The sequence below is a fragment of the Nymphalis io genome, chromosome 8 (assembly GCF_905147045.1).
Source record: "Nymphalis io chromosome 8, ilAglIoxx1.1, whole genome shotgun sequence".
Taxonomy (NCBI): Eukaryota; Metazoa; Arthropoda; class Insecta; order Lepidoptera; family Nymphalidae; genus Nymphalis; species Nymphalis io.
The window spans coordinates 10,202,559-10,230,534 of NC_065895.1; the positions used below are offsets into that span (position 1 = coordinate 10,202,559).

Sequence of the window (27,976 nt, forward strand, 5' to 3'; positions counted from 1 at the left end):
ATTCCTACGTATACACACGGGGGCTTGGCTTAGATCATGTTATGAGTAAGGTATTGAAAAAATTAAAAAAACGTTTATTCAGAACAAACAGGTATTGCAGACACAGGTGAAATAAGAAAAAAATTACAACTGTACAAAAAAAAAACATTTTTTATATATAAATCCCTGGGTCAACGATTTTTGGGTATACATAACAAGGAATTGAAACTATGACCACACTAGAATATTTTAGTTAAGTAATGTCCGGTTACTGTATTCAAGAAACGATTCGTTATGCTTACAGATAGTAAAATTCATTTACAGGCGTGACAAAAACATTCCGATAAAAACGACGACTTTCACAGCTCGTCACTCAAAACGATCGGTTATTATTGTATATTACGATTAGTTAAATATAGGAAAGGGGCATAAAGTGTAAATAGAAAATTATCATTCTTCATTTTGTGTTGTGATGATAAATTACTTCGGCTTACTAGGGTGATTATTATTTACTTCCTCTTGTAAAAGCACAAGACGAACAAACGTAGCCATAAATACATATTATCCTAATAGAATTCGCATATAAGTATAACTTGCAGCAATTTTGCAGGACCAAAGTCCAAGACCAATTTTGAGCGATTGTCCAAACGTTAAAGTAAAACCATGGAAATAGAAAACTGTAACCAAATCTTCAGCTGTGTAACGATAGTACAAGCATTTCATATTGCCGTATTGTACAGTCATATGTACTAAGCATCAAGAACTTTGACTTTTTACTATATATTTGTAAAATTACTTTAACAACAAGCTGCACAAAAGTCTAACTGCTGCCGGCATCTACGCCACCAATCTTTTGTTGCTTCATTATGTCGTACCATATCTCGCACATGATCTCCTATAACTCGTACACTGAAAACTAAGCAAAATAAGTCCCCTCACGGTTTATTATTTGCAAACAAAATTGTAGATCAGTGATAGGCGAAGAAATTTGACTGAAGCTATGTTTAAATTATGCATATAAATCAATTTATAGTTTCATTGGTATAAATAAATTATTACGACGTAGAAGGAAAACGTTCATAATTAATAAATAAATTTAATCATAGACACCGGACAGTACAATTTAATCTTTAGCAATAATTCATCAGCCGTCTATGTCATATACATGCCGTCATTTGTCAATTGACAATGTCAAAACTACAATATTGTCATGCGGTGTTATTGAGCATGTGCGATGTGCATTTTGTATGTTTTATTTAGAGGTGTGAATGAATTGAGAATTACGTATTTAAAATTATAAAAATGAAGGAAAAGAAAATGGTATCATCACAAATAATTGTTCAATATGCAATACGTAAGACTGTTACTTCATAATTTTATCTTTTTTAAGGTTCGATATTTCAATACTGAAGATAAAAAAGAAGAAATAACAAAAGAAACAAATCAAGATGTAAAAGTATATAAAATTAAACCAGCTGCCAGGATATTAAAAATCCAAAAATATAAGGTTGCATTAAAATTACAGTATAAGTGTATTAAATTATTTTATTTTTAAATCTAACTGTAAAATACCTAACCTCTATTTTAGAACCAAAAACATATTCAAACCAAGAAAAACATTAAAAAAGAAAATAAATTTACTGGTAAGGCACCCATTGACCCTGAAAAGTTACAACATCATTCAAGAGGCGAGGGTTTTGAGGGTAAAGGTGTAAGACATCCTTTGTATGCTTTAAAATTAAAAAAGAAAGAAAACAAACTCAAATATGCCCAGGAACAAGCTGCTAGAGCAGATATTTTACTAACAGAAGACCAGGGGTAAGAACTTAATTTTTACACTTATTGTACAAAAATGTAATTTCTAGTCTAGTCAGAAATATGGATTGGCTTTAGAAATTTGCATCACGATTTTGGGTGGAAAATGGGGTGAAGGGGTACGGGGGGGAGGTGTACAATCCCCCCGTACCACTCCTCCCCATAGAAACCCACGGTTACCGAGATATTAATGTTTAAGGTTTTGAGGTTTAGTCACCTCCGAACTATCATTTCCTATCATTTTATACTAAAATAGTGTTGAATTAAAGGGGAGGGGTAAGGCAGGCAAATCCCACTCTCCTTATTAATTGACATTGATACCTACTCTGCCTTAGAGTAATGAATATGGACCGATTCGGTTCTGTCACTCACTAACCTCTTGGCCATTTTTGAAGTTCTAGAATACTTTTTTATAATGATTTTGTTTTTAAAATAGTTATTGTTGTTCTCTTATAATTTATTATTATGTAGTAATTAATTATTATTTTAGAAAAAAATTAATAAAATTTGTATGATCATGAACAGATCATTAGAGGGCTTACGATCGTCTGGATCAGTATTGTTACATCCATAAAAAGGTGAACTACAGTGATCCAGACGATGACTAACCATTTGTGGCCGAAGATGGGACTCAAACACAATCTATTGAGTCCCAGTGGAGAGTATTAAAAAGATTCTTCTACAAAGACAATTACAATCATACAGAAAATTAGGCAAATAGGATAAACTAGGGTAAAGTCGCAAATGTTAGGTTACTATTACCAGGACTGAATCGGCCCATGTTTATTAGTCTAAGGCAGAATAGGTATGAATGTACCAGAAATATTTAAATGTATGAATTTTAGATAAATGATAACATTAAAGTATATTTAATTAACATACTGATTGACAACTGGTTCTTTATAACAAGAATTCAAGTGTTTTTAGGAGTCGCCTTTTATAAAGAATATTTTGATTTTTAACTACATTTTATTTCCTCAGTTTCTTAGAAGTTGATGAAGATAATAGAACTACAGGAATTACTCAACAAGTAATAGCAGACAATATTGATATAACTGCAGCTACAAAATCCTTTGAACTAAACTTAGATTTTGGACCCTATCAAGCCAAGTACTCACGTAATGGAAGACATCTACTATTAGGAAGCAATAAAGGTCATTTAACTGCTTTTGACTGGGTGACTAAAAAGCTACACTTTGAAATCAATGTTATGGAATCTATACATGATGTGAGGTAACTATATTTTCTATTAATAAATTAAGAAAATGTGGAATATTTATATTTTCATTTTTAAATTTAGTACCTTATTCTTCTCTGTTTTCGAATTTCCTTTTATTTTTGTGTCGCAACTCTTGATGATCTTTAGTGTTATCAATAAAAAAAATGGATGGAAAAGTAGAAAAAGAAATTACTTGTAACATGCAATTTCATAATCATTTTCCTAAGATTTTCAATAATTATTATAGGTGACTTTAAAGCATTGGGTGAACACTAGTATGTATGGATTGAAGAATTAAATTTAATAAAAAACTTCAGATAATTATTTACAATTTTCAGATAATTATTGTAAATACTTGTATTTCTTTACAATGTTATTTTGTATTTTTTTGCTTGCTTTTAGTTGGCTACATGTTGAAACAATGATAGCAGCTGCGCAAAAAGAGTGGTTATATATTTACGACAACACAGGAATGGAGATACATTGTATCAAAAGGATGGACAAAATATTGAGAATGGAATTTTTACCTTACCATTTCTTGCTTGCTGCTGTTGTATGTAATTTTTATATATTATTTAAAATGATTTGCATAATTTTTAATTTAAAAGTAACTAAAGATTGATTAAATGGATGATGTGACTTTGATGTGCAAAGAATTTATGTTAAAAATATTACCATCTACTAATGAATAATATCATTAAAAACTATATATACTATTATGTAAACTTATATTTTATTTAAATAATGAAAACAATCTTCATTAAACACCCATACTTTACATTAACATACTTTACATTAACATTCGTCCACTCAGGCATAAGACTTTACATACCAAATAGCTTGCAATTATATGTTTTGTTGTTTATATATGTTGTCTTTTTACTAAAATATTATCATTATTTGTTATAGAATGAATTTGGATTCATGACATGGCTTGATATTTCAATAGGAGAAATTGTCGGTCACTACAACAACAATATGGGAAGGACACCAGTAATGACACAAAATCCTTACAATGCTACTCTGTGTTTAGGAAATTCAAAGGGAGTGGTCTCATTATGGTCTCCAAATGTTAAAAAACCATTAGCAAAAATATTATGCCATAAAACACCATTGACAGCTATTGCTGTAGATAATAATGGCATGTATGTAAATTAAGTGCATAAAGTACTGTATACTTTTTTTTTTAGAATTATACACTTTATTTATCCATTTAATTATTAAAATTAAGGTACATGGCAACATCGGGAGTAGATAGAAGTATGAAAATATGGGATATTAGAAACCTTGATGGACCAATACAGCATTACAAATTACGTAGTGCTCCTGTACATTTAGAATTTTCTCAAAAAGACATGTTAGCTGTGGGTCTAGGAAATGTGGTTGAGGTCTACAGGTATTTATTTATATTCTATGTTTTATATAACAAATACTTAACAATTAAGCATTACAAACTAGTTGCAAGGGCCCCTTTACTGAGAAAACAAGTTACCAATAATTAATTGATCCTAAAATATGAACATAAAAGGATCTTAAATTACATTATTCTAACTTTTTACCTATGCGTGGGTGTTGATGTCGAAACGTAAACTCGTAATCGTAACTCAAATATTGTTAGATGTTCGAAGTACCAGGGCCACAGAGGTGCAATGCAAGGAGGTCAGTTGTAAAGCAGCTAGTAATAATATTTTATATGACCGAAGCAACGTAAGATTGTTGCCGGATTGATTCGTTATTATGATATGCTCACATACCAGAGCCGCAGAAATGTGCAGTATATTGCTAGATACGTCATTGTTTCTGAACGAGACTTTAGGAGACGGGGCTTATCTATATGAATGGCTTCGTACCCATGAATAAACTGCTCAATCATGCACTCCTATTTTTGAAATTGAATTTGTGTCTAAATATTTTTGATTTTTAGTAACAATAATTTTGTAAAACAACACTCCTACACTTTACAGTGGCCCGGGGGAAGTGGAAGGCTTTAGGTTTATTTAGTTGATTTTGTATTTTTTTTATTATGTGATAGTCATGGTACTTTTAATTTCTAGTAATTGCTGTTCACAAACTGCAGAAAAACCATATTTAAGACACAAAATGGGAAAAACTATTAAAAATTTCAAATTCTGCCCCTATGAAGATATTTTAGGAATTGGTACTAGCACTGGTTTTACGAGCATTATTGTTCCAGGTATTTTTTTCAATACAACACGATATATATCTTACTATTTACTTCAAGTCAATTTTCATTTCAAAATTTCAATGAAACACCTTTGAATGTTGTAATAAAATTTATCTAAATATAATTAAACTTGTTAAAAACATTAATTTACAGGCAGTGGTGAACCAAACTTCGATGCACTGGAAAGCAATCCATTCCAAACTAAAAAACAACGGAAAGAGGCTGAGGTTAAGGCACTCCTTGAAAAGATACCTACAGAGCTTATTACTCTTAATCCATATGAGGTTTTGGAAATTGATGTACCATCATTGAAAGATAAAATAGAAGCAAGAAAGAGCCTTTTGGTAAGCATATTATTCATGTTAATAAAATTAACATTATGTTTAATAATATATTGTTAATATTTTATACCTTAATAATTATTTCTAATTTATAAAATGTTAATTCCCTTGTTTCAGTATTTAAAACCGAAAAAGGTTGATTTGACACCGAGAAAAAAGAAAAAAGGCAAAACAAATATTGCAAGAAAGAAAATTATAAAGGAAGCAGCCAGGAAGGTAAGATTTTATAATATTTTCTATAGTACTGGATTTTGGATAATTCTAATTATACTCTCGAATATTAATTATGCTGTGAAAATGTGCATATAACAAGTGAGAAAGTAAATACTTTTTTTTATTTTGTCTCAAATTTTAATTCCACCTTTTTGCAGGAATACATCAACCAATCCATCGAGGCTAAGAAAATACTTAACATGCCACAAAAAGACATTGGACCAAAACAATCATTTGGAGTACTTGATAGATTTGTACCTCGACCAAAAGTTAAGAAATAAATGTCTTCAATAGAAAAACTTTTTATTTTTTAATAAACTTTTAAACTGTATAAACTTTGATTGTTATTTACATGATTTATATACAGTTTCAACTTAGATTTCATTTAATACATGGTCATATAAAGTAATGTAAACTTATCTTTCAATAAAAATAAAAATGTCAAATAAAGAAAAGAAAAAAACAATGTCTCAACATGGAATATCAAATAAGTCACATAAACCTTCTGTACCATGTAAAGAAAAAGAGAAGTCTTGCTTTGTTACTGGTGGGCTTAATCTCAATAGGTAATCTGAAACAAAATTCAAGCTTTTTATAAGAAACTATTAGCAATAGCACATTATTCTATTATTTTAACTAATAATATTATATCTGTACTAGAAAAATAATATTCATATCAACTAAAACTCTTACACAATGAGTCAAATATTTTATAAGAATATTTTTACATAACAACAGCATACAGCTTAAAGCCAAATTCCAATTTAGCAATAATTGTATAGACGAATGTGGTTTATCCAAGGCTTTTGATTATGTAGAACACGAATCACTTTCTTTTTATGCGCAAAAAATATAGTGTTAAACTAACTCTTGATCTCATTGGTTTTCACACAACAAGTTGCCTTTAAGTGAAGTCTTATGGGTCAGTGGCTACAATGAGTGTTCCACAAGGATCGGTTTTTTGATTCTTATCTATTTTTGATAATAAATGATCGGTTTTTTGGTTCTTATCTATTTTTGGTAATAAATGAACATTCTTTCTATGTCAAAAATATTTGTAAAATGCATTGTTTGCAAACGATATTATACTAATTTTTAAAGAAGACAGAAATCAATCAAATTATTTATAAACAACCCCTTATCACTGATACAGTACAAACAAACGAGTATATAATTAATTAACAAACAAAAATAGCTCTCTTAATATAAATCATACTACACTATTTTTAGGAATCAATTTGTTACTAGATTCGAAAGCAGTCAACTTATTGTCCCTAACAGAAAAACTCAGCGTGGAGGTGTCTTTAAAAAAAGATTAGACTATTAATAAGTTTTTGTCCCATTCAGATTTACTTGATAGAATCTACTTTCCGAATCGCTAAATGGTAGCTTTAATTTCCATCCTTACATGACAAAAGTGCTTATGAAAACATTCTTACATAAAGTATACTTTGATTTAGATTTTAAATAATGTAACAGAAAATTTTTAATGAAAGCAAGAGACAAAGTTCATTATTTATAAGTAAATATATTCTTTTGAACCTAAAGTTTAATGTCGTAAAGATTATTTTGATAAAAATAAATTATATTAAAAAGAGATAAATAATAAATTTGTCCATTTTTTATGTTAATGTGGACTGCATGATTATACTTAAATAAATATGTTGTTGTTTAAGTTATAGACTAAATTAAATTATGAAATAGTTATAAATAACTTTATTTAAATATAAGAAATAAATTAATAAGGTTCATAAAAAAGTAACTTGTTTCTAAATTGTATGTGATAATGGTAAACAATGACATAGTTTAAACAAGAGAATAAATGAATTTACCATATAATAAATTGGATCATTTAATATTATAAAGAATACCTAGACATTTATTTATAAAACTAAATGCTGCGTACTTCAAAGAATGGGATGCTCGGTTTCCCTATTATTTAATGAACACAATATCTTGCCTCTGATTAAATCTGATAAATCTGTAAATATGTGCAGTGTCCAGTACTGCACTTAAAGATCTGATAATAAATCTGGGGATAGAATTGGAACCAATATTGAAATCCCATAAATATGTAAAGTAAACTTACTACAATCTTGCAATAAATTTTCTCCTTGATCCGTGTATTTTTCGACTTCAACATCCATACTATCTTCATCTAAAACCTGTAACAATATCAATATTTTTTATTGTCGCCTCGGCTGTTATTAATTTTAAATAAATAAAGTTTATAGAGTCAAGAAGTAGAAATGCCATGCATTTTTAACGCACAATTGAATTTTACTATAGAAATTAATAACTTGAAAACAAGGAAAAAAAAAATAAAACATTTGTCACTCTTCTTAGGATTATATCAATAATAATTATTATTGTAAATACACAAAAAACTTACATATATAGCTTATAAATATATTGTGATGTAAATATTCCTTTTTTTATGCAAAACAAGGAGACAAACACGCCAAGGGACCAACTAAAAGTAAATTGTGTTTCTGCCTGAGATAAATAGCACAAAAAGTAAGAAATAATTCGTTACACAATTCAAACCATACCAAAGATATTGTTTCTTATGCCTATACGCTTTCTGAATCACACTTTAAGCTTTAATAAGAAGTGTCGAAGTATATTGCTAGAATAGCTAACAATAAATTGCCAAGCCGATCGAGAAAATCTACTTCCCGTCCAATCTTGATGTATTAAAAGCAAGAGGGGAAAATATCATGTAATATTTACAATGCATATGCTCACCTCTTCCTTCTCCATGTCACACAATAATATAACCCCAACAGCTTCACTTGATTTCACGTGTAGAAAAAACTTTTGTTCTTTCTCTTCTCCTTTCTCAAAACAAAAAAAATAATCTATTTATAGCCTTGCCATTCATGTTATTACGAAAATAAGGGGATTATAAATACAATTGATATGAATTATTATACAATTAATTTGAAAAGCAATCTTTATTGTCTCATTTAGATATCATCACAATTTTCACCATTATAGTTGATCGAACATTCGTAAAGTACGAGGCTACTCCTATCTCAGGTACTTGAATAACGACTTTATTTTGCACCTTTAATATATTTTAATTATATATATTAAGCAAATTAATTAGTTTATAGTTTGTGCCTACTTATATTTTTATTTTCTGTTTAAGTTAACATAATTCAAAAAAATTACTTTTTAAAAAAAAAACATCTACTGAAAATAGATAGGTAATTATCAAATTCACCATCAAATTATCAAATAATTTTAATGGTTAGTTGTAGTTGTCTCAACAATTATACACCAATCAATTAGTCAATTATGTGATAATGATCAAAATTATAACAACAAGTAGTAAATAATGCTTAAAGCTTAGTCATGCAGGTTTTGATTAAAATCAATGCATGTAACATTAAACTTACATATATGTATATACATATACAATTACATATATTTTTCCTACTCAGGAAGTATTATGATTTAAACAAAAAGCCTAAACTATTTTAATATTATTCCGAGAAAGAAGTATTATTAGAGATGGGTATATATATAATCACAAGATATATAATATATATAAAAGAAAAGACGTTAAAAACATAAAAGCCACTTACTTTGTTTAGTTTATGGGGAATACGTCCCACTGATAAATCTGCGCCTAATGGTGCTTCCAAAACTAAAATTTGATTATCATCAAAACAATTTTTAATGTCTTTTTCAGTCACATAGGTCATTGCTTCATTGTCAGGATCATCTAATACATTTTTAATACTTTGTTCTATCCAATGCATTTGCCTGAAAACGTGTACATCCTTTAGATAAGTGGTTATAAAAATAATAATACGAAAACTTAGTAATTCTTATAAGTTTCCATTACACTGATTTATCACCTGAAAAATAACAATAAATTTACAAATCAATTAGGCATACTTATCTAACAATTCTTCATGCTGCTCCAAAAGATTTATTTGTTTTCTTAAAACATTTACTTTCTTGCCAACTTCAGTTGTATTACCATCAGGACCAGCACCCCTGTTATGCATACATAATATTATCAAAAACTTAAGAACTATACACATTCAAAGTAAATAAACAATCAATTTCACTCACTTCCACTGTATACTATTTTTACTTCGTTTTTCTATTAAACCTATGCCTTCTAATACGTTCGTTATGTCGTATATCCTTCTCTTTTGTCGAACTGCTAATAAATCAGTGGCCTAAAAAAAAATTACGGAAAAAAATTGCATAGTATTCAAATACTTTAATTTCGAGCGCAAACTGACAGCAATCAATTTTAACAAAAAGTAGTAAGTACTTACGATTTTTAAATCCAAAACTCCATTATTTGCTTTTTGTAATAACGAGACAAAACGGGTCGTGAGTAATCCTAACGATTTTTCATACCTTTTATAACCGTATAACTCTGCCATAATTATAAATTAACGCCTCTATCATTTATTTTGATTGTGATATTTCCACTTTTATATATAATTTTGCGTAGCGGCGGGATATAAAGATTATAAAGTTGGTACGCACTGTTTTTGTATATCACAGAGTATTAATTGACATTGACAATAGATTATTAAACTTGGTTTAGGTACCATTAATTACCAATGATTTTGAAAAATAACTTCTTACATGTTTAAAATGTTTAATATCAACGACCAATATCAAAAGTTTCATTAAAAAACAAGATGATATAAAATGCAGTTAATAAGAATTAGTATTTCATTGTTGTCAAATTATTAAAGAAAAATCTACTATTAAAAAAGTATATAATTATTTAATTATAATTAAAGCTTTAACATTGTGCGGCAAAGTAAGTAAATTTTTGATTTATGTTTAATTACTACGGTAAAGTATTCTCCAGAATATTTCCATTTATCCAACCTATTATTGCTTTCCTTTATGAATATACATGTCTGACTCGTCAACACAGAGCGTAAGCTAATGCATTTTATGATGATAACACGCACTAAGAAAGAATGTTTGGAAATTCCACCCCTAAAGGATTGAGTGTGAACGGTTGTATGGAAATCCGTTATTTTCAAATTTAGAAGCATGAAATTTTATATATAAGCTTCTGGTTAGAAATAAACAAATCCGTATTTCAGGGATTTTGAAAATCTATCCCTCAAGAGGGTGAAATAAGGGTTGAAAGTTTGTATGTGGAGTCCGTCATTTTTGAAGTAAGAAGGATGAAATTTAATAATATAACTTCTGAGCTGGTTGCTTAGATAAATAAATATTTTGTCATTTTTGGAAATTCAACCCCAAACGAGAGAAATGGTCTGGTCTGCTTGAAATTTGCTGTTTGTGTTTCTTGAATTAATTGATTATTCTTGAATTTATTTCAAAGTTTTAAAATTCCACCCAAACAAATAATAAAACTTCCACAATTTTCATAAAAGTTATTCTCCAAACATTTAAGTGTAATAAAAAAAAAATTATTAAGTGTTCCTTTTATGTAATTAAACTTTTCAATGGAATTGTAATTTATTTCAGAATTAAACAAATTTTTATGTTTTATAATATAATTCTATCAGCAAAAATTTGTTTAAGCATTTCACATTTTTCTCTTTCAATTAATAATAAATCGTCTTGTTCTTGTTCTTTTAATTGTAGCTTCCTTATCTCGATTGATTCTTTCATTTCTATTTCTTGCCTTCGTAACTGCAAATCTTCTTCTTTTAACTTTAAATTGCGCTCAAATATCTGATCTTGCAGTAACTTATTCTGTTCCTGTCGTTTTAAGTATTCAAGCCATTGTTTTTCTAAGTTGTTTTTACTTTGGGACCTCTCAGATTCAATCCTATTCGCCAGTCGTATTTTTCTAAGTTCAATCATTGCTTTACTTTCTACATTGGTTTTTATTGATGTGTCTTTGGTGTATGGCTGCTTACCATCTTTCTTTTTGTGTAAAAATTCTCCAATAGTGAATGAGTCACAATCCACATTATATTGTGCATAAATGTTATCCATTTCTTTAAAATATTTAAATTTCATACAATGCCCCGTATCAACACATTGCTTATATTTTTTTGTCAATGCATTTATCTTCCATCGTACTTGATCTGGTGTCATCTAGAACATATTATTTTCATAGAATCAGATTTTTCAAAACTGGTTGGTTGTGTGGCTAAGGGTGTTTTTTCGAAAGCAATACTTTGTATTACTGTTTTAAGGGTAGATTGAGCTAGTTTACAGTAACTAACAAAAATATTTTTTTTTTCAAAACAATACTTATTAGATGCTGACTATGTGAAAAGTTTATTGAAATTTAACTTTATAGAATTTATAGTACCTCAATGTTATAATCTTTTAAGCTTTCTGATATGGCATTCCAAATTCTGGTTTTCTTTTTGGGTGTTTCTAACATTTCCAACTTATTTTCATATAATTTTAGAAGTGTTAAGGTAGCATTGTACGTCCAAACTGCGCCTGAACACGAAATTTTTAAAATAAATATACATCAGTTGGATCTAATCGTAAGAAGTTTGTATAAAGATAAATTCACGGTACAAACATACTTGCTTTCTCTACGTTATCAGATTTTTCATGATTGCAGTTTATAGTCGTAATACATACTCCATCCGAAGGAATTCGATCAACTGAAAAAGTTAGATTGTATTATAATTATGATAGATATAAGCTTTATATTTAGAAAATAATTCGAACCGTCTTGTAAAATGTTATTGACATATGCATCGCTTTCATTCATTTTAATGTGTAAATTAAAAAATTTTCATTTAATTAATATCATTTAATATGTAATTTTAAAATCTCCACTTTTATATAGATCATCTGTCAAACAATGTCAATAAATAAATAATATAGCGAAAATGCTTGATACCGAAACAGCTGATTTCAGCATTGAAATATTGAGTGCTGCCAGCTTTAACCTATAATATTTAACTATACCTACCAAACTTTATAACAAAAATGCAAAATTTCGGTATATTTCTATACAAAAAAAAATCATAGTACGTCTAGCTTACTGAAGGTCCTTTTGATCTAAATTATTTTTATAGACAATCATTTCTGATAAATATATTATATTTCGAAATCATTTATAATAACATATCAATTATGTTATTATTAGGAAAACCTCGAAACTTTCTCCTCAAAAAAGGGAGAGGAGGCCTTAGCCCAGCAGTGGGACATTCTCTGGCTGTTACTGTAAGAAAATCGAGTTAATCCACAAATCACAATATAATTGATATTTATACTTAAGCAACTTCGATTGTAGATCCACCTGTCCGTACAAAACAAAATCGAATCGAATAACTGTAAACAAAAAAAGTTCACAGATGATTAGGGATGCGCGCTAAGTTAAGGGTGGGCGGGACGCAAGCGCATTTTGAACTGTTAATAACGATTTTTAGTTATCAACCAATTTTAGTTGAAGGTTGCTTACGCTACAAAAAGATGTCTTTGTTAAGTTATATTCATATAATCAAATGTTTACTTACTATCAAAACGATTTATTCGTGCAAAATGGAATTGCATACAACGCTTCCCCGTCGCCTGCCAGCCGCATACTGCCACGCCACCATCTTGATAATAACAATCGAATAATTAAATCGTTACAGTCATAAAAAATAAAATCAATCATACAATGTATTTAATTAAGATTGGGGACATTTTACAATATATTTTACTCTGTGTGGTAACACAGTGAACACAAAACGTCAGATTTAATATAAAAATATTTACATTTACCTAAATCAAAACATTTCATGATTTACTATTATTATAATTTCAATTATTATAATTTCAATCAATTTCAATGGATTCATTAGGTCGTAACTTTAATCTCCAAAGGAATGGCTAATAAAAAGCTTATACTATTTGTGACTGAAACCTTACCCGATAGCAGTAACGATAGTGATTCTAGTAGCTGGAGCGATACATGCGGCATTGGATCCGAGTTTTCGGAAGATGACGATGAAGAAGATAGATTATTTTTTCCACTTATGCAATATTTAGTAAGATTAAGAAGAAATCGCGTTGATGACTACTTGCATATAGTAGATTCGTGGACAGATACTGAATTTAAAAATCGTTTGAGGATATCGCGAAAAACAGCTTATCGTCTTATTGGTAAATCGAATTACAATTTATATTTAAATTAAACTAAATTACGACTGAACAAAATATAGCATTTTATTTACATTTGCACTTATTATTTATCTCATTAACAGTTATTTTTTTACATTTAATACAGTGATTCTATTTAAACACATAGTAATTTATTACAGATGAATTGGAAAAATCAGGATTTATAGCATCACATAAATTTGGACTTAAACCCTTGGAACCGAAACTATGTTTTTATATATTTTTGTCTTTTATAGCCAACACAGAGCCCCTTACACCTATAGCATCAAGATTTGATATCTCAATATCTTCAACATTTCGCGTAATAAGAAGGGTAGTAGCATGGGTTTTAACAAAATTAAATGAGGCTATAAAATGGCCACAAGACTTTGATGATGTCAGAACAATATGTGATAATTTTCAAAGCAAAACGGGTATATCTAATATGTTGGGAGTTATTGATTGTACCCATGTAAGAATTGAGAAACCAAAAAATGCAAGAGAGTATTGTAATCCAAAAGGATATTTTTCAATTATTTTGCAAGTTACAATAGATGCTAATTTATGCTTTACAAATATTTACTGTGGAGAACCAGGGTCATCGAACTGTGCAAGAGTTTTGAAGAAGTCCCCTTTGTATCATACAGCAACTCAGAATAAAAATGCTCTTTTTCCTCATAATACATTTCTAGTTGGACATTCTGGATACCCATCTTTGCCATGGTTGGTACCTCCCTTTAGAGAAAACAAAAGATTAACTATGGAGCAAAGGGAGTTTAATTCACTCCATGCAGCTACTAGGAAATTGAGTGATAAGGCTTTCACTATCTTAAAAAATAGATTTAGAAGAGTAAAACTATTTACAGTGTATAGAAATATAGCCTTCATCACAGATACAATTGTAGCTGCCTGTATATTACATAATTATTGCCTTAAAGAGAATGATCACTTGGAAGATAATTAAGAAAGCACAAACAAAACTGATATAGAAAATTAATGAAAACAACTTAATAGTAAGACTTAAACCTATATTTGGCCCAGCCAATATAAACTTTGCATTATATTTAGCTCTGTACATTAATAATTCATATTGCTCATACAAATTTGTATTTTATTTAAATAAATTATTGGTCTGCCAATATTTTTCTTAACAATGCACATTTTTCTCTTTCAATTTTTAAGAATTCCTCTTGCTTCTTTTCTTTTAATTGTAACTTTCTTAAAGCTATTGACTGTTTAATTTCTAACTCCTTTTTTTTTAACTGAAGTTCCTCTTCTCTTAATCTTAAGCTTCTTTCATACCTTTCATCCCTTATTAACTTTTGTTCCTCTTGCCGCCTAATATATTCTATCCATTGCTTATCTAATTCTACTTTGGCTCTGCGTTCTGCTCGAAGTTTCCTAAAAGGTGTTGAGTTTTTATAAGTTATCTTTCGATTTATAACTCTGTGATCTTTGTCACTTTCTTGTCCTTGCATAACACCTGATGCTAGCCTGTATGTTCCACTGTCTTCATTGTACCTTCCGAGGATTTGATGCATTTCGTTGAAATATTTGAATGCCATAGACCCGTGTCCGTTATCAATACAATCTTTGTATTTTTTTGTTAGTGCATTAATTTTCCATCTCACCTGATCTGGTGTCACCTAAAATATTTTTTTCATAACTAAAGTGTAAGTAAATATATCATTTGAAAATTTTATTAAATACAAACCTCTATCTGAAAGGATTTTAATTCTTCTGCCATCGAAGTCCACATCTTTGATTTCTTTTTAGGATTATCCAACATATTCAGTTTAGTTTCATATAAATTTAGAAGCATTAGTGTGGCATTTTTTGTCCAAATAATATCTACAATGAACAATTAATAAGTTAAGTTGAATTTTAATATGATCTACTTTACCAATATTAGTATATTATATTGTTACATACTTTGTTTACTTGTTTCATTTGTCTCTATTTCCTCTTGATTGACTTGATGACCATTAAGATTATAGCTGGTCAAATTAATATTTTGTTTGTATGGTGAAGCTAAAGAAAAAAAAATTAAATAATAAATCTTATTTTTGTATGTTTTTACATTTTTGAACACATTACATCATATATTTCTTAGTATTATTTGATACAATATTCGCTTACATTGATTATCTAAAATAGCCAAAACGGCTACATTGTTGTCTATATTTTCATCCATTTTTTTGATTATCATCAACCATATATAATTATGGCGTTTATACTATACATTAACAGTTCTAGCATATTAACGATGAAAAACAACAACATGATTTCTTTACATTTCACACAGAAACATTGTTTTAGTGCATAATTTAAGTTTCATTTGATTTTACACAAGTTTTAAGAAAAATTAAAATATCAAAATAACATTATAAAGTTTATATCCTGATTTTGACAAAAACAATATTATATTTATCAATGTCAAATTTCAGTTGTCAATATCAGAAACCTTAGTGTTGTGTATAAATTCGTATGCGTGAATTAATCGTTTTTTTTTTAACTTTGGACTAAAAATATTAATGAAATTATTTATTAATGAATTTTATTTAAAATTACAAGAGTATTTATTTTAGTAATTATTAAATTCACATGGGATTTTTAAAAAAACGATCTTTTATATATTTAAAGAATTCACTCTTTAAATTAACCTAAATCTCATATATTGTTACTTAATTCAAATAAATTATGATTCTAATTTTTGAAATTGTATTATAATAAATTTTAGAAAAGTTTTAATTAATAGTTATAACGTCTATGTATGATTCGACTAAGATTATATGAAAAATAAGCCGACTGCTCAGTACTATTATAACTAAAAACAAACAAATATTATGCAAGTTATTTAAAATTACAATTTTTTTTGTATATTGTCTGCTATAAAGACTATGTTATGTTATGCTTTCTTATTTTTATTCGATTTTAATGATAGTAAAGTTATTTCATCAATCATTTCATTCGTATTTATTTTTTTCAAAAACAATGATTAATAATTGAAGATTGAAACTGAACGTCCCTAGTCTCTAGCCCTTTCATTGACGTTGGTTGACGTGCTATCGGCTTTACAATATTTTTTTTTTATAAATAAATGATAAATATAATCATTTCCTCTTGGTTATAGCCAAGTACGTTCAGGAAATAATGGCTAACTGTGGTGATTTTATTAAAAGTCAGTTTCCATTGATGGATGAAGAGTTGAAAAAATATGTTGAAGGTATGGATTGAAAGGTTATAAATCAGTGTAATGTTTCTTTTTATTGCTCGACAACCTTTTTACGAGTTAGGGATGAAATGTATTGATTTAACAAAATGTAATTTTCAATTTGGAATATATTAAATTCTAATTTCTCATTTACCTTTTCTTAGTAACAAAGAGCATATTTATTATATTATACAGACATATTGGACAACAGTGCTGGTGAATTTGAAGATACGGACGAAGTTTTTGAGGCAGTAGGAGAAGTTTTACAAGGAATTTCAGAAAAATCAGAAGAAGATATCAGGTAATGATTCTGGCATTGATTATATCTGGCAAATATATTAGGTATTTAAAATAAATTTAATTGAATATTTTTGATGCAGAGAAATATGTGAGCAACTATTAGGTATGCTACAACCTGATAAAACAAACAATGCCAATGGGCCAAGGAAAATATTAAATCAGCCCATTCATATGGCATCAATGACAACTAATGTGACAGAAACTGATGATGTGAAAAGTATTTGGCTACCAACAAGAGATGATGCCTTGGTAAGTTGCTTGTTGTTTGTTGTTGGTGTCAACAAAGTCTTAATTTAACTTCAACAAAATATAAATAATCTTATTTTAATTTACTTAAGATCTTAGGAAATAAAGCTAATTTTACAAAATGAATAAAAATGAATAACCTACTGTTTTTTAAAAATTAATTAGGTGCTTAGTTTTGTTTATATAATTTGAAATTTTTTAGTTAAATTGTTGGGTTTCATACTTAGAAATATAAAAAAAGTTTGTTTTCTTTTATTCTAATTAAACACTAAATATTTTAAATTAACGAAAATATTCTATTCTATTTTTCATTTTTATTATTATTTTTTACGATTTTTTTTCATTATTCTAGAAAGTTGATGCTAAAAAATTGGAAAAGGCTGAAGCAAAATTGCAACAAAAACAACAAAAGCAGAAGGACTCCAAACTTCCTGTTGCAGCGCCAGTGCTACAATCTGCAACAGCATCACAAGTCACTTCTAAAAAAGACAGTAAACTTGAAGCTAAAGGCACTAACAGAACTCAGGATATAAGAATTGAGAACTTTGATATTGCTTATGGCGACAGGTCAGGCTTATTTAGTTGTATACAGTGTATTGCTAGTTTGCCTTGATTTGTATGCAGCAAAACAAGTAAATTGTTGATATGTTAATGATCTTGTGGTAATTAAATCTGGAATTAATAAGGTTTTTGCTATATTCATGGTTAGGCCAAGAGTGGTTAGAATACATAAGTCTTAACTAAACATTGAGGGTTCATACCCAGACAAAGTTTTTGGAGGAGCAACTAGTAACTAATTAATGGTTTTAATGTAAACAGATGTGCTATTTCACTAGTTTATACATGCAAGCAAAACATAGCATAGCGAAACTCTGCAGAGTTTATCTTGCCGGTTTATATAATTGCTATGGTGATTGGTTTAATAGTATATAAGTCGGTGTGAGTGCATAGCACCCCTAGTAACATGATACAAAAGAAATTAGTCATATAAAAACTTTTTTCATGAATATACACATACATTTACCATTAATGTTAGTTAACTTTTATAGTGATTTATTTATTTATTTGTGATTTATTTATTCACTTTTATAGTGACTTAAGATATATATAAATATACATTTTTACATATAATTTTTGTTTATTAACATATTTTTTTTTGTTTTAGAGTTTTATTACAGGGAGCAGATCTGGTTCTTGCATTTGGTAGACGTTATGGCTTAGTGGGGCGTAACGGGTTAGGCAAAACCACATTACTTCGCATGATATCGAGCAAGCAGTTAAAAATACCTTCACACATTTCCATACTACATGTAGAACAAGAAGTTGTAGGTGATGAAACAATAGCTCTGCAGAGTGTTTTAGAATGTGATACCATTAGAGAGAATTTGTTGAAGAGAGAGAAAGAGATCACAGCTGCTATTAATAATGGGTGAGAAAAATACTGTTTGTTACTGAAATTAAACATGTGATATGACATAAAATTTTTTTCTACACTAAGGACATTATGATAATTAACTTTATTAAAAATAATATAAAGTTAAACTAGAAAGTTTTATTTGTATATGGTTATAGGTTACCTATGGCAAATGGTCCATCTGATGGTAAGTGGGCACCACTGCCAATTGATATTCACTAAGATGTTATGTCAGCCTTCAAACCAAAACGAAACAATACTAAGTATTGCTAGTTTAGCGGTACAATATCTGAAACTTTATCACCCAAAAAATTTTATTCAAAGTAAGGAAAATATTAAAAATTTTTATTAATAATGTTTCATCAGATCAACGGACACATACCTATCAACGGAGTTAAGTGAAGTATATGCACAATTAGAAAACATCGAAGCAGACAAAGCTCCAGCGCGGGCTTCGATAATTCTCAGCGGTTTAGGATTCACTCCAGACATGCAGAATCGTGCCACAAAAACTTTTTCTGGAGGTTGGAGAATGAGATTGGCGCTGGCGAGGGCTTTGTTTTCAAAGTGAGTAAAGTATAAGTAAATAAGTATATACATTTATAAAAACTATTTTATTTACGTTTAGTGTTTGATTGATATATTTCTTATTTTGTAAAAAAAATGCATTCAAGTATTATCTTTTTTTTCTTTCAGACCTGACCTTCTGTTACTTGATGAGCCCACTAACATGTTGGATATAAAAGCAATCATCTGGTTAGAAAACTATCTGCAAAACTGGCCCACAACTTTATTGGTTGTTTCTCACGACAGGAACTTTTTGGACACTGTACCAACAGATATAATGCATTTACACACACAGAGGATTGATACGTATAGGTAAGTGATTCATCTACTAAAATTATATTGTATCATTTTAGTTTAAATTGTAAGAGGGAGTACCGTAATTACAGGCTCAAGGGACATAGCATTTTAGATCCCATAGCAGGCATTGTATTACTGAGGAAAAACTGAAATAGTGTAAGAATTTAGCTTTGGAAGGCAGAAGTAGAACCATATAACATTTGGTAGTATCAATACATTTATCTGATTTACTGTAATTTGTATAATGTGATTTACTAAAGTGTTAACCATACTTTGTATCGCCAATGTACCACAAACATTGGGAACTAAGATGTTCTGTCCCTTGTGTTGAAATGAAACAATACTTACATGTATTTCTGATTGGCGGTAGAATATATAATAGTTGGTTTCTTCCTAAACGAGCTTGCACAAAAGCCTACCACCAAGTGATAAATGCTAACTTTCAAACTTTGGTTTTTTACTGAGAATTTTTTGTGAGAAAAACTTTTAATGAGTAATAACTGTATGAGTTGCGAATAACTTTTATTTGCCTTTTCTTAAACATGACTTACGTCTTCACATGGAGTAGGTTATATACCGATCTAACGAACAGTTTTTAAGGTCTTATCCTTCTTATATTAAAATATGCCCTGCATACCCTAGATCTTGTGTAATTAAAAAATAATTTTCCAGGGGAAACTACGACCAGTTCCACAAGACGAAGACGGAGAAGCATAAGAACCAGCAGCGCGAGTACGAAGCGCAGCAACAGCACCGCGCGCACACGCAGGAGTTCATCGACCGCTTCCGGTACAACGCCAACCGCGCTTCCTCCGTGCAGAGCAAGATTAAGATGCTTGAGAAACTGTGAGTAGCAATTAGTAACTCAATTGGGGTCAATCCTATATAAAAAAAGACTGCAAAATGGTTTCACAAAACTTACTGCCGTCCGCCTGCATAGTGTCTACTTCAGGAGGTTCGGGAGGTTCAAAGCTCAGTACTGATAGATAATTGAATATAATCATATGCGCTTAATAATGTTAGATTTTTTTTTGCAAATAGTTGGAGGAAGTTTTGAAACATTTTTTGAAATTATAAATATTGCCAGTATAAAACTTTTACCTATAAATATAACATTAAATCCTGTTTACAATATGTTTCAGACCTGAGTTGAAACCAGTAGAGAAAGAAATAGACGTCGTGCTACGGTTTCCTGAGACCGAACCGCTCTCTCCCCCAATATTACAACTGAATGAGGTTGGATTCTACTATTCCAAGGACAAGGTGATATTCTCAAATGTCAATCTTGGTGCAACCCTGGAGTCTAGGATATGTATTGTGAGTATTCTTATAAAATATTAAAAAATATATTGTGAATGTTCAAATTTGGTTTGCATTGTTCATTACATTTACTCTAGACTGCCTCGTTGGTCTAGTGGCTTGATGTAAGACCGCAGACCCGGAGATCCTGGGTTCAATTCCCAGGTCGGGGCAATAAAAAAGTTATTGAGTTTTTCTGTCAGAATATTCTCAGTAGCAGCAAGAAGTCTGTAAGTGTGTGCACTCCCGTGCCTCGGAAAGCACGTAAAGCCGTTGGTCCTGCGCCGAAACTCTTTCCGGCCGTATCTGATTGCCGTCCCATCGGATTCTGAGAGTATAGTAAATAGTAAAGTAGAGTAGAGGGAATAGAGAGTGCACCTGTCTTTGCGCACACACTTGTGAACTATAATATCTCCTGCGTAGTTGGCTAATCTCTCTTGAGATTGGCCGCCGTGGCCGAAATCAGTCTGGAGGACATTATTATTATTACATTTACTCTTTAGTGGTGGGAATTATTAGATAGATATTTTCAATAACTTCATTGACGTTCTTATTAAATTCATGTATTCAATAACTAAAGAAAAACTCAATCACTATGTCCAATGACATTAAGCCACGGGTTCGAGCGCGTCGACGACTAGAAAACAATAAGTAAAAATTTTTTTTTGAGAAATTATTTAGACCAATAAGAGCCCAACACCATTAAGAATAAGATCCAATTTAGCTCAAAAACCTTTTTGTAGTAAGTGGAGGAGCGGAAAATCTTCTAGGAATGAGAATTAAAAAAATCGGTCCTAATAATAAACTATGCCGAGATGACTCACGTGAATCTTAACAGTGGATTGCAGGTTCGAATCTGAGCAAGTAACACTGAGCTTTAACGTACTTTATTTGAGTGTATCATTTATCTCGAGTTCGTCAATAAGGTAAATATCACAAGGAAATCGGCAAGTATCGGATACACGTTTTCCCACCATTAAAGCAGCATAGTGGATTTATATAATAATAATCAACTGTAAACCTTCTTCTCAACAGGAGAGGAGGCTTTTACCCAGCAGCACTATTGCCAGAATGTTACTTTCCTTATACTTAATAATAATTATTAAATTAATGTTTTTCATCAGGTCGGTGACAACGGCGCCGGTAAAACGACATTGCTGAAGATCATAATGGGTATATTGTCGCCCACAAACGGTATCCGCAGCGTGCATCGTGGACTGAAGTTCGGCTACTTCTCCCAGCATCACGTCGACCAGCTGGAAATGAATGTGAACTCCGTCGAGTTGCTACAGAGGAGCTATCCAGGTAAATTTTTAAATTTAAATATTTTATTTGGGATATGGTTCGGTTAATCACATCTCCACGGAGGTATTGTCCCTGTGCCTTTGGTCTATCTTTTCTATTGTTGTTCGTGTTTTTAATCGTAATAGAGAAGGGTTATTTTTGGATATTATATAAGCCTTCCTTATATAATAGATATTTACTAATAATTGACATTACATTAGAAATTAGTATACATATATATGTATACTAATAATTTCTATATATTTAATATCTATATTTAATATATATATATATATATATATATATATATATATATATATATATATATAATATATATATATATATATATATATATATATTCATATTGGCTTATAAGAAATTTTCGAACATATTTCCTATAAGTTTTCTCTGACGCTTTACAAGAGATTTTAAGTAGCTATTTGTTGTTTCCGAAGAAATGTCTATTATAACAATCAAAAATCAATCAAAGACAAATTGTAAATTGTTGACGATTTTTATAACACCAAACAATACAATACACAATAAATATACAAAAATTACACTTCCAAATGTTAACATAACAAGCTATTAAATTTTAAATATTATTATTTTTAATCAGATAAAAATCTTGTATTATATTGTCTTGTATTATATACTGGTGGTAGGGCTTTGTGCAAGCTCGTCTGGGTAGGTACCACCCACTCATCAGATATTCTACCGCAAAACAGCAATACTTGATATTGTTGTGTTCCGGTTTGAAGGGTGAGTGAGCCAGTGTAATTACAGGCACAAGGGACATAAAATCTTAGTTCCCAAGGTTGGTGGCGCATTGGCTATAAGCGATGGTTGACGTTTCTTACAATGCCAATGTCTAAGGGCGTTTGGTGACCACTTACCATCAGGTGGCCCATATGCTCGTCCACCTTCCTATTCTATAAAAAAAAAAATATTATACAAATTATTATGAGGTATTGTGATTCAAAGTACTTAATAAATAATGCATGAATGTTTATTGACAACAAAATGATGTAACCTATCCATGAGAGGGGATGGACAGCATGCTCACTGTATAATTATTATTTACTCGACATATAATTACAATTCATCTCGTGCTTTACGGGAAGGAAAACATCGTGAGGAAACCTGCATGTGTCTAATTTCAAATTGCCACATGTGTATTCCACCAACCCGCATAGGAGCAGCGTGGTGGAATAAGCTCCAAACCTTCTCCTCAAAAAGAGGAGAGAAAGCCTTTAGCCCAGCAGTGGGACATTCACAGGCTGTTACTTTACTTATATGAATTCAACTTACATTGGAAGAACAATTATTTTATAGCAATTTTATCGAAAAAATGTTCGACATGATTCTTTAAATTGACATATCTTTATTATTAATAAACCGATTGACAAACAGATAAACAGACAAACATTCTAACAACAATTGTCTATTGCATTCATAAATTCCCCTGGTAATAGTTTTACTCATATATCTTCCATGTACAGACAGCGGTCAGTTACAGAATTATTATATGTACAGAATAGAATATGATTTTCTAACAAAAACCTTTATTGAATGTAGGTAAAACTATAGAAGAGTACAGAAGACAGTTGGGCAGTTTCGGTGTCAGCGGTGATCTCGCTTTACAGACCATCGCCAGTCTATCCGGAGGTCAGAAGTCGAGAGTAGCATTTGCGACGATGTGTATGGGCAACCCCAACTTTCTGGTATTGGACGAGCCGACTAATCACTTGGACATTGAGACGATAGAAGCCTTAGGGAAGGCGATCAATAAGTATACCGTGAGTTCTTTTCTAATATTAAATACTCTACTTGCCATTTCTCCTTCAGAGAGCTTGAGAGGTTGGAATTATTTTTCGTTGATTTTTATTCAGCATACATAAATATAATACGTTTTGAAGGGAAACCAAAGCCGAGATGGCCTAGTGGTTAGAACGCGTGAATCTTAACTGACGATCGTGGGTTCAAACCCGGGCAAGCACCACTGAATTTTCATGTGCTTATTTTGTGATTATAATTCATCTCGTGCTTGACGGTGAAGGAAAACATCGTGAGGAAATCTGCATGTGTCTAATTTCATTGAAATTATGCCACATGTGTATTCTACCAACCCGCATTGGAGCAGCGTGGTGGAATAAGCTCCAAACCTTCTCCTCAAAAGGGAGAGGAGGCCTTAGCCCAGCAGTGGGACATTAACAGGCTGTTACTGTACATAAATATAATTAGTATGTGATTATTACATGTATATTTTTTGGTTGATGGAAAAGAGTAACTCATTAGTTTCTTGGCGATTTTTCTCGGTACAAGATTCATTTCGAATCGATGGTACCTATACATACATTAAATTTAACTTTGAAAAATGACGATCCAAAAGTCCTTGTACGAATCTACATGATTATACTTAAATATATTTTGATTTTTAATAACTGATTCTCAAGTATTTAATCTTATATAGATCTTAATTTCAAATATTATTATTGAGATATCTAGTAGTGTAACCCATGTGTGCCAATGTCTAATGGCGGTGGTGACCTTAAGACTGAGATGCCCTAGTAGATAGAACGCGTGGTCCTTAGCTAGTAGCTGCAGATTCTACGTGCTTTAACTGACATAATTTATATATATCCAGACACTGGGTTTTATAGGCTGTGAATTTGAGGTTATGATTCATCTTTTACTCGGTTTTAAACAAAAAAGGGAAGGGGAGGAATTGGAAATAGTATTTATTTGTAGTTTAGCAAAATTTTTTTAATTTTGTTTATTTGCCCTGGTAAAACGGTCGTGTCGTGTATGAATGTCATAAAAGAAAATTGCTATTGTTTTCCATCAGGGTGGAGTGATTCTCGTGTCTCACGACGAAAGGTTAATACGGATGGTCTGCAAGGAGCTTTGGGTGTGCGGGGGCGGCTCCGTGGCCAGCATCGAGGGCGGATTCGACGAGTACCGCAAGATCGTCGAGAGGGAGCTCGAAGCACAGAATAAATAGTAGAATTCCATAATCTGTGACTGCTAATGTATAAAGTACCACTAAATTATAATTATGTATTATATGCGTCGTGTTGTCATTATTTAAATTTATTCGTTTATAGCCGTTGACTAAAGGACGAATGAAAAACTGATAATATTTAATGCAAATTTTTATTTCATACCTTCGACCGCTCTCCATCCTCATTAAATAAATTTCAGCATACAATTCCATAATGAATTGATGTACTCGCAGATACCATGGCAAATTAAAGTATAAAATTAACTTAAAGAAATATTTACAAATTAAAGTTCATAATTGAAATACATAATATAATACAATTAAAATAGTGACTGAAGTATTAACGGAATAAAGTTAAACGATAGAACTCATTCAATTTAAAATTTCAAGTATAAAATTCGAATGCAACTATTCAATTACATAATAATGATAATTTGCAAATGAAGCCATTATATACTTTCGTCTTTATATAAATGCATAATTATTTTATGAAGAAGAACGTTACTCTATTTTGTTTCATCGGAGGGAGAGAATATGTTTGTTACAATACATCAATAAATTATTACGTCTCGGACTATTTTTGATGGGATATTGTAGTTTATATATGATAAATATACTATAGAATGAACTATATCAGAACGTATATGGCAACCAATATTGGTTCATGGTAAATATTAAAAAGTAACGCTAGCAGATCACAAAACCTTTATAACTAAGTTATGTCCAGTTGGCAAAGACAAATGGCGGTTGATCACTCGACTCTCGCGCGCTAGCGAGAGGTGGTCGATGGATAAAAAAAATGTTTATTGATGTTTCTTGCGCCTAGTTTTTGTTTTATCGGCGTTTCTTAGTACTTCAGCATAAGAAAGCTCAAGTTTCCTCAATTTGTGGATCTCTTGAGATGCAGTACTTTGTTTTATGTCCCAAGAATCAGTTTCAGAGTTCCAGCCTTGGTAAAACTTACCCGTTCTACCGCTTACACTGGGTGTCGGGGAGTTCAAGTTTCTATTGTAGAACTGAAGGGTGGATCCATTCCATTCAGTTTCAGATGTTCTTACGAGTGGGCTTACTTCGATAGGTCTATAGTCTCTCCGTTTTTTGTTTGAAGATTTCTGATAAATTATTTTAGGTGGCGATGGGAATACAGGAGAGTCAGCTCCTTGACGATCTTGACTGTGTTTGCGGTTGCGATGTCTGGACTTCTTTCTAGTAGCTGCAATGTACTCTAGTGGTTGACGCACCAGCGGTGTCAATACTCGTTCTTTTTCCTCTTCTTTTTCTCTCTCTTTATCTTTTTCGGTTTCTTTTGATTTCTCGCTGATGCCCTCAACAACTGGTTTGTTTTCTTTGTTGTTTTCCACTTTATTCTGTTTTGTTTCTTGCTTTTTCACGGTTTCAGGAATCGGTTGTTCCTTTTCTTTCAACGTAGGTGTTTCTGGTGCAGTAATATCAGATACTGGAATCGATTGTTCAGACATAACAGACGACAATACGCTCTGTGTATCATCAGTTAAGTTGCCAGGAGATTCCTCCGTGGCTGGCGTTACTGGTGGTACTTTTCCTGTTGTTGTATCATCAAGTAGTGGCAGTTGTTCTCCGTCCTCTTTATTTTCGGCAGCCTTTTTCAATATTGTGAATATTTCCTTAAATAGTTCTCGATATTCAGGCCTGTTGCGGAAACGACTGTCCATTGGACTAACATCATCGTAAATACTGAAGCGATAGTCTTCGCCATCTGCAATTGTACATAAGAAGGAGCCAGGTCTTTCGCGTTCCGTCTGAGTGGCTTTATTGCTGGTTTCATCTGAAAAGCCAGAACTTGAAGTTTCGGCTTCAGAAAAGTCTGGTGTTTGGATGATCTTTTTACGAGATGTTGGCTCAACTTTCTTCTGACAATTTTCTTTCTGTGCTTCTTCTCCATGCCCGCTCTCTTCATCTGTGTCTTTGACACTGTATTGGCTATAATCTCCAGATGTTTGCAATTCATCTTGGAGCGAGATAGGTCCAGATTGAATTTGTGCGTTAGGCAACGAATTTGGCTTATTCTTCCTAATGTTTTTCACCTGTGACAGTTGAACCTCAAGCAGAGCTTCGTACTTCTGCACCAGCTCTCTATATGGGTTTTCGTGTCCATCTTCTTTGTTAGCCCATATACCTTGAAGTAGCTTTTCCTTAGCATTCTGTAAATAAATTTATTATATTTACAAATATATAAAGATAGTTATTGCGAGTTAATATTGAATTTAACATACACGATGAAATTACAATTGATGATTTAGAACTGAAATGAAAATTGCGTTGGAAGTTAAGGAAGTGTGATAACAATTGTTGTTATTATAAATCAGAATTAAATTTTTAATTTAAATAAAGAGAAATATGTAAATAAAATGAATTCTAGTGACGGTTTATGAAAGTATTAATAACACCTAATTTATAACCGAAATATAATTATTTTTTTCTTATCGAGATAGCAAAGAGATTAGTCAAAAATACACCCATTACTCCACCTCTTTGGAG

At 30.8% G+C, this 27,976-nt stretch overlaps 7 protein-coding genes across 11 annotated transcripts in view; 3 read left to right on the forward strand and 4 right to left on the reverse strand.

Annotated features, from left to right (window-relative positions):
- Nucleotides 1–1,177: 1,177 nt before the first annotated feature.
- Nucleotides 1,178–6,087, forward strand: LOC126769996 (WD repeat-containing protein 46). The gene is made up of 11 exons (XM_050489092.1): nt 1,178–1,299; nt 1,370–1,486; nt 1,568–1,797; nt 2,776–3,027; nt 3,416–3,566; nt 3,923–4,158; nt 4,245–4,409; nt 5,068–5,207; nt 5,352–5,542; nt 5,657–5,755; nt 5,911–6,087. The coding sequence occupies exons 1-11, from the start codon at nt 1,282–1,284 to the stop codon at nt 6,031–6,033; spliced, it is 1,722 nt and encodes a 573-aa protein (XP_050345049.1). The 5' UTR covers nt 1,178–1,281; the 3' UTR covers nt 6,034–6,087.
- On the reverse strand, nt 6,057–10,254 carry LOC126770072 (transcription factor E2F5-like). The gene is made up of 7 exons (XM_050489223.1): nt 10,054–10,254; nt 9,842–9,951; nt 9,662–9,763; nt 9,346–9,526; nt 8,501–8,593; nt 7,842–7,917; nt 6,057–6,323 (listed from the first exon to the last, which is right to left on the reverse strand). The coding sequence occupies exons 1-7, from the start codon at nt 10,162–10,164 to the stop codon at nt 6,223–6,225; spliced, it is 774 nt and encodes a 257-aa protein (XP_050345180.1). The 5' UTR covers nt 10,165–10,254; the 3' UTR covers nt 6,057–6,222.
- Nucleotides 10,255–11,250: 996 nt separating this feature from the next.
- LOC126770065 (uncharacterized) lies at nt 11,251–13,287 on the reverse strand. Of its 2 annotated transcripts, none has more exons than XM_050489213.1 (4): nt 13,207–13,287; nt 12,265–12,345; nt 12,039–12,175; nt 11,251–11,818 (listed from the first exon to the last, which is right to left on the reverse strand). In XM_050489213.1, the coding sequence occupies exons 1-4, from the start codon at nt 13,241–13,243 to the stop codon at nt 11,261–11,263; spliced, it is 813 nt and encodes a 270-aa protein (XP_050345170.1). In that variant the 5' UTR covers nt 13,244–13,287; the 3' UTR covers nt 11,251–11,260. The 2 variants fall into 2 exon arrangements, with proteins under 2 accessions (XP_050345170.1, XP_050345169.1); XM_050489212.1 differs by lacking the exon at nt 13,207–13,287 and adding an exon at nt 12,413–12,708.
- A 108-nt stretch (nt 13,288–13,395) lies between these two features.
- Nucleotides 13,396–14,973, forward strand: LOC126770042 (uncharacterized). The gene is made up of 2 exons (XM_050489180.1): nt 13,396–13,837; nt 13,996–14,973. Exons 1-2 carry the CDS (start codon nt 13,561–13,563, stop codon nt 14,796–14,798), a joined length of 1,080 nt encoding a protein of 359 aa, XP_050345137.1. The 5' UTR covers nt 13,396–13,560; the 3' UTR covers nt 14,799–14,973.
- On the reverse strand, nt 14,846–16,237 carry LOC126770063 (uncharacterized). Of its 2 annotated transcripts, XM_050489210.1 has the most exons (5): nt 15,974–16,237; nt 15,767–15,865; nt 15,549–15,685; nt 15,318–15,480; nt 15,104–15,235 (listed from the first exon to the last, which is right to left on the reverse strand). In XM_050489210.1, exons 1-5 carry the CDS (start codon nt 16,041–16,043, stop codon nt 15,204–15,206), a joined length of 501 nt encoding a protein of 166 aa, XP_050345167.1. In that variant the 5' UTR covers nt 16,044–16,237; the 3' UTR covers nt 15,104–15,203. The 2 variants fall into 2 exon arrangements, with proteins under 2 accessions (XP_050345166.1, XP_050345167.1); XM_050489209.1 differs by having other exon boundaries at nt 14,846–15,480.
- A 644-nt stretch (nt 16,238–16,881) lies between these two features.
- On the forward strand, nt 16,882–25,602 carry LOC126769981 (ATP-binding cassette sub-family F member 3). Its single transcript, XM_050489064.1, has 12 exons — nt 16,882–17,060; nt 17,244–17,349; nt 17,429–17,597; nt 17,947–18,161; nt 18,760–19,023; nt 19,375–19,575; nt 19,705–19,887; nt 20,545–20,718; nt 21,015–21,189; nt 22,296–22,476; nt 24,034–24,254; nt 25,304–25,602. Exons 1-12 carry the CDS (start codon nt 16,988–16,990, stop codon nt 25,457–25,459), a joined length of 2,118 nt encoding a protein of 705 aa, XP_050345021.1. The 5' UTR covers nt 16,882–16,987; the 3' UTR covers nt 25,460–25,602.
- Nucleotides 25,593–27,976, reverse strand: part of LOC126769975 (cerebellar degeneration-related protein 2) — an 84,337-nt gene continuing 81,953 nt past the window's right edge. For all 3 annotated transcript variants that reach the window (XM_050489050.1, XM_050489049.1, XM_050489048.1), the window contains exon 6: nt 25,593–27,639. In XM_050489050.1, the coding sequence (XP_050345007.1) occupies nt 26,263–27,639 (1,377 nt within the window). In that variant the 3' untranslated portion in view covers nt 25,593–26,262. The remainder of the gene's footprint in view (nt 27,640–27,976) is intronic.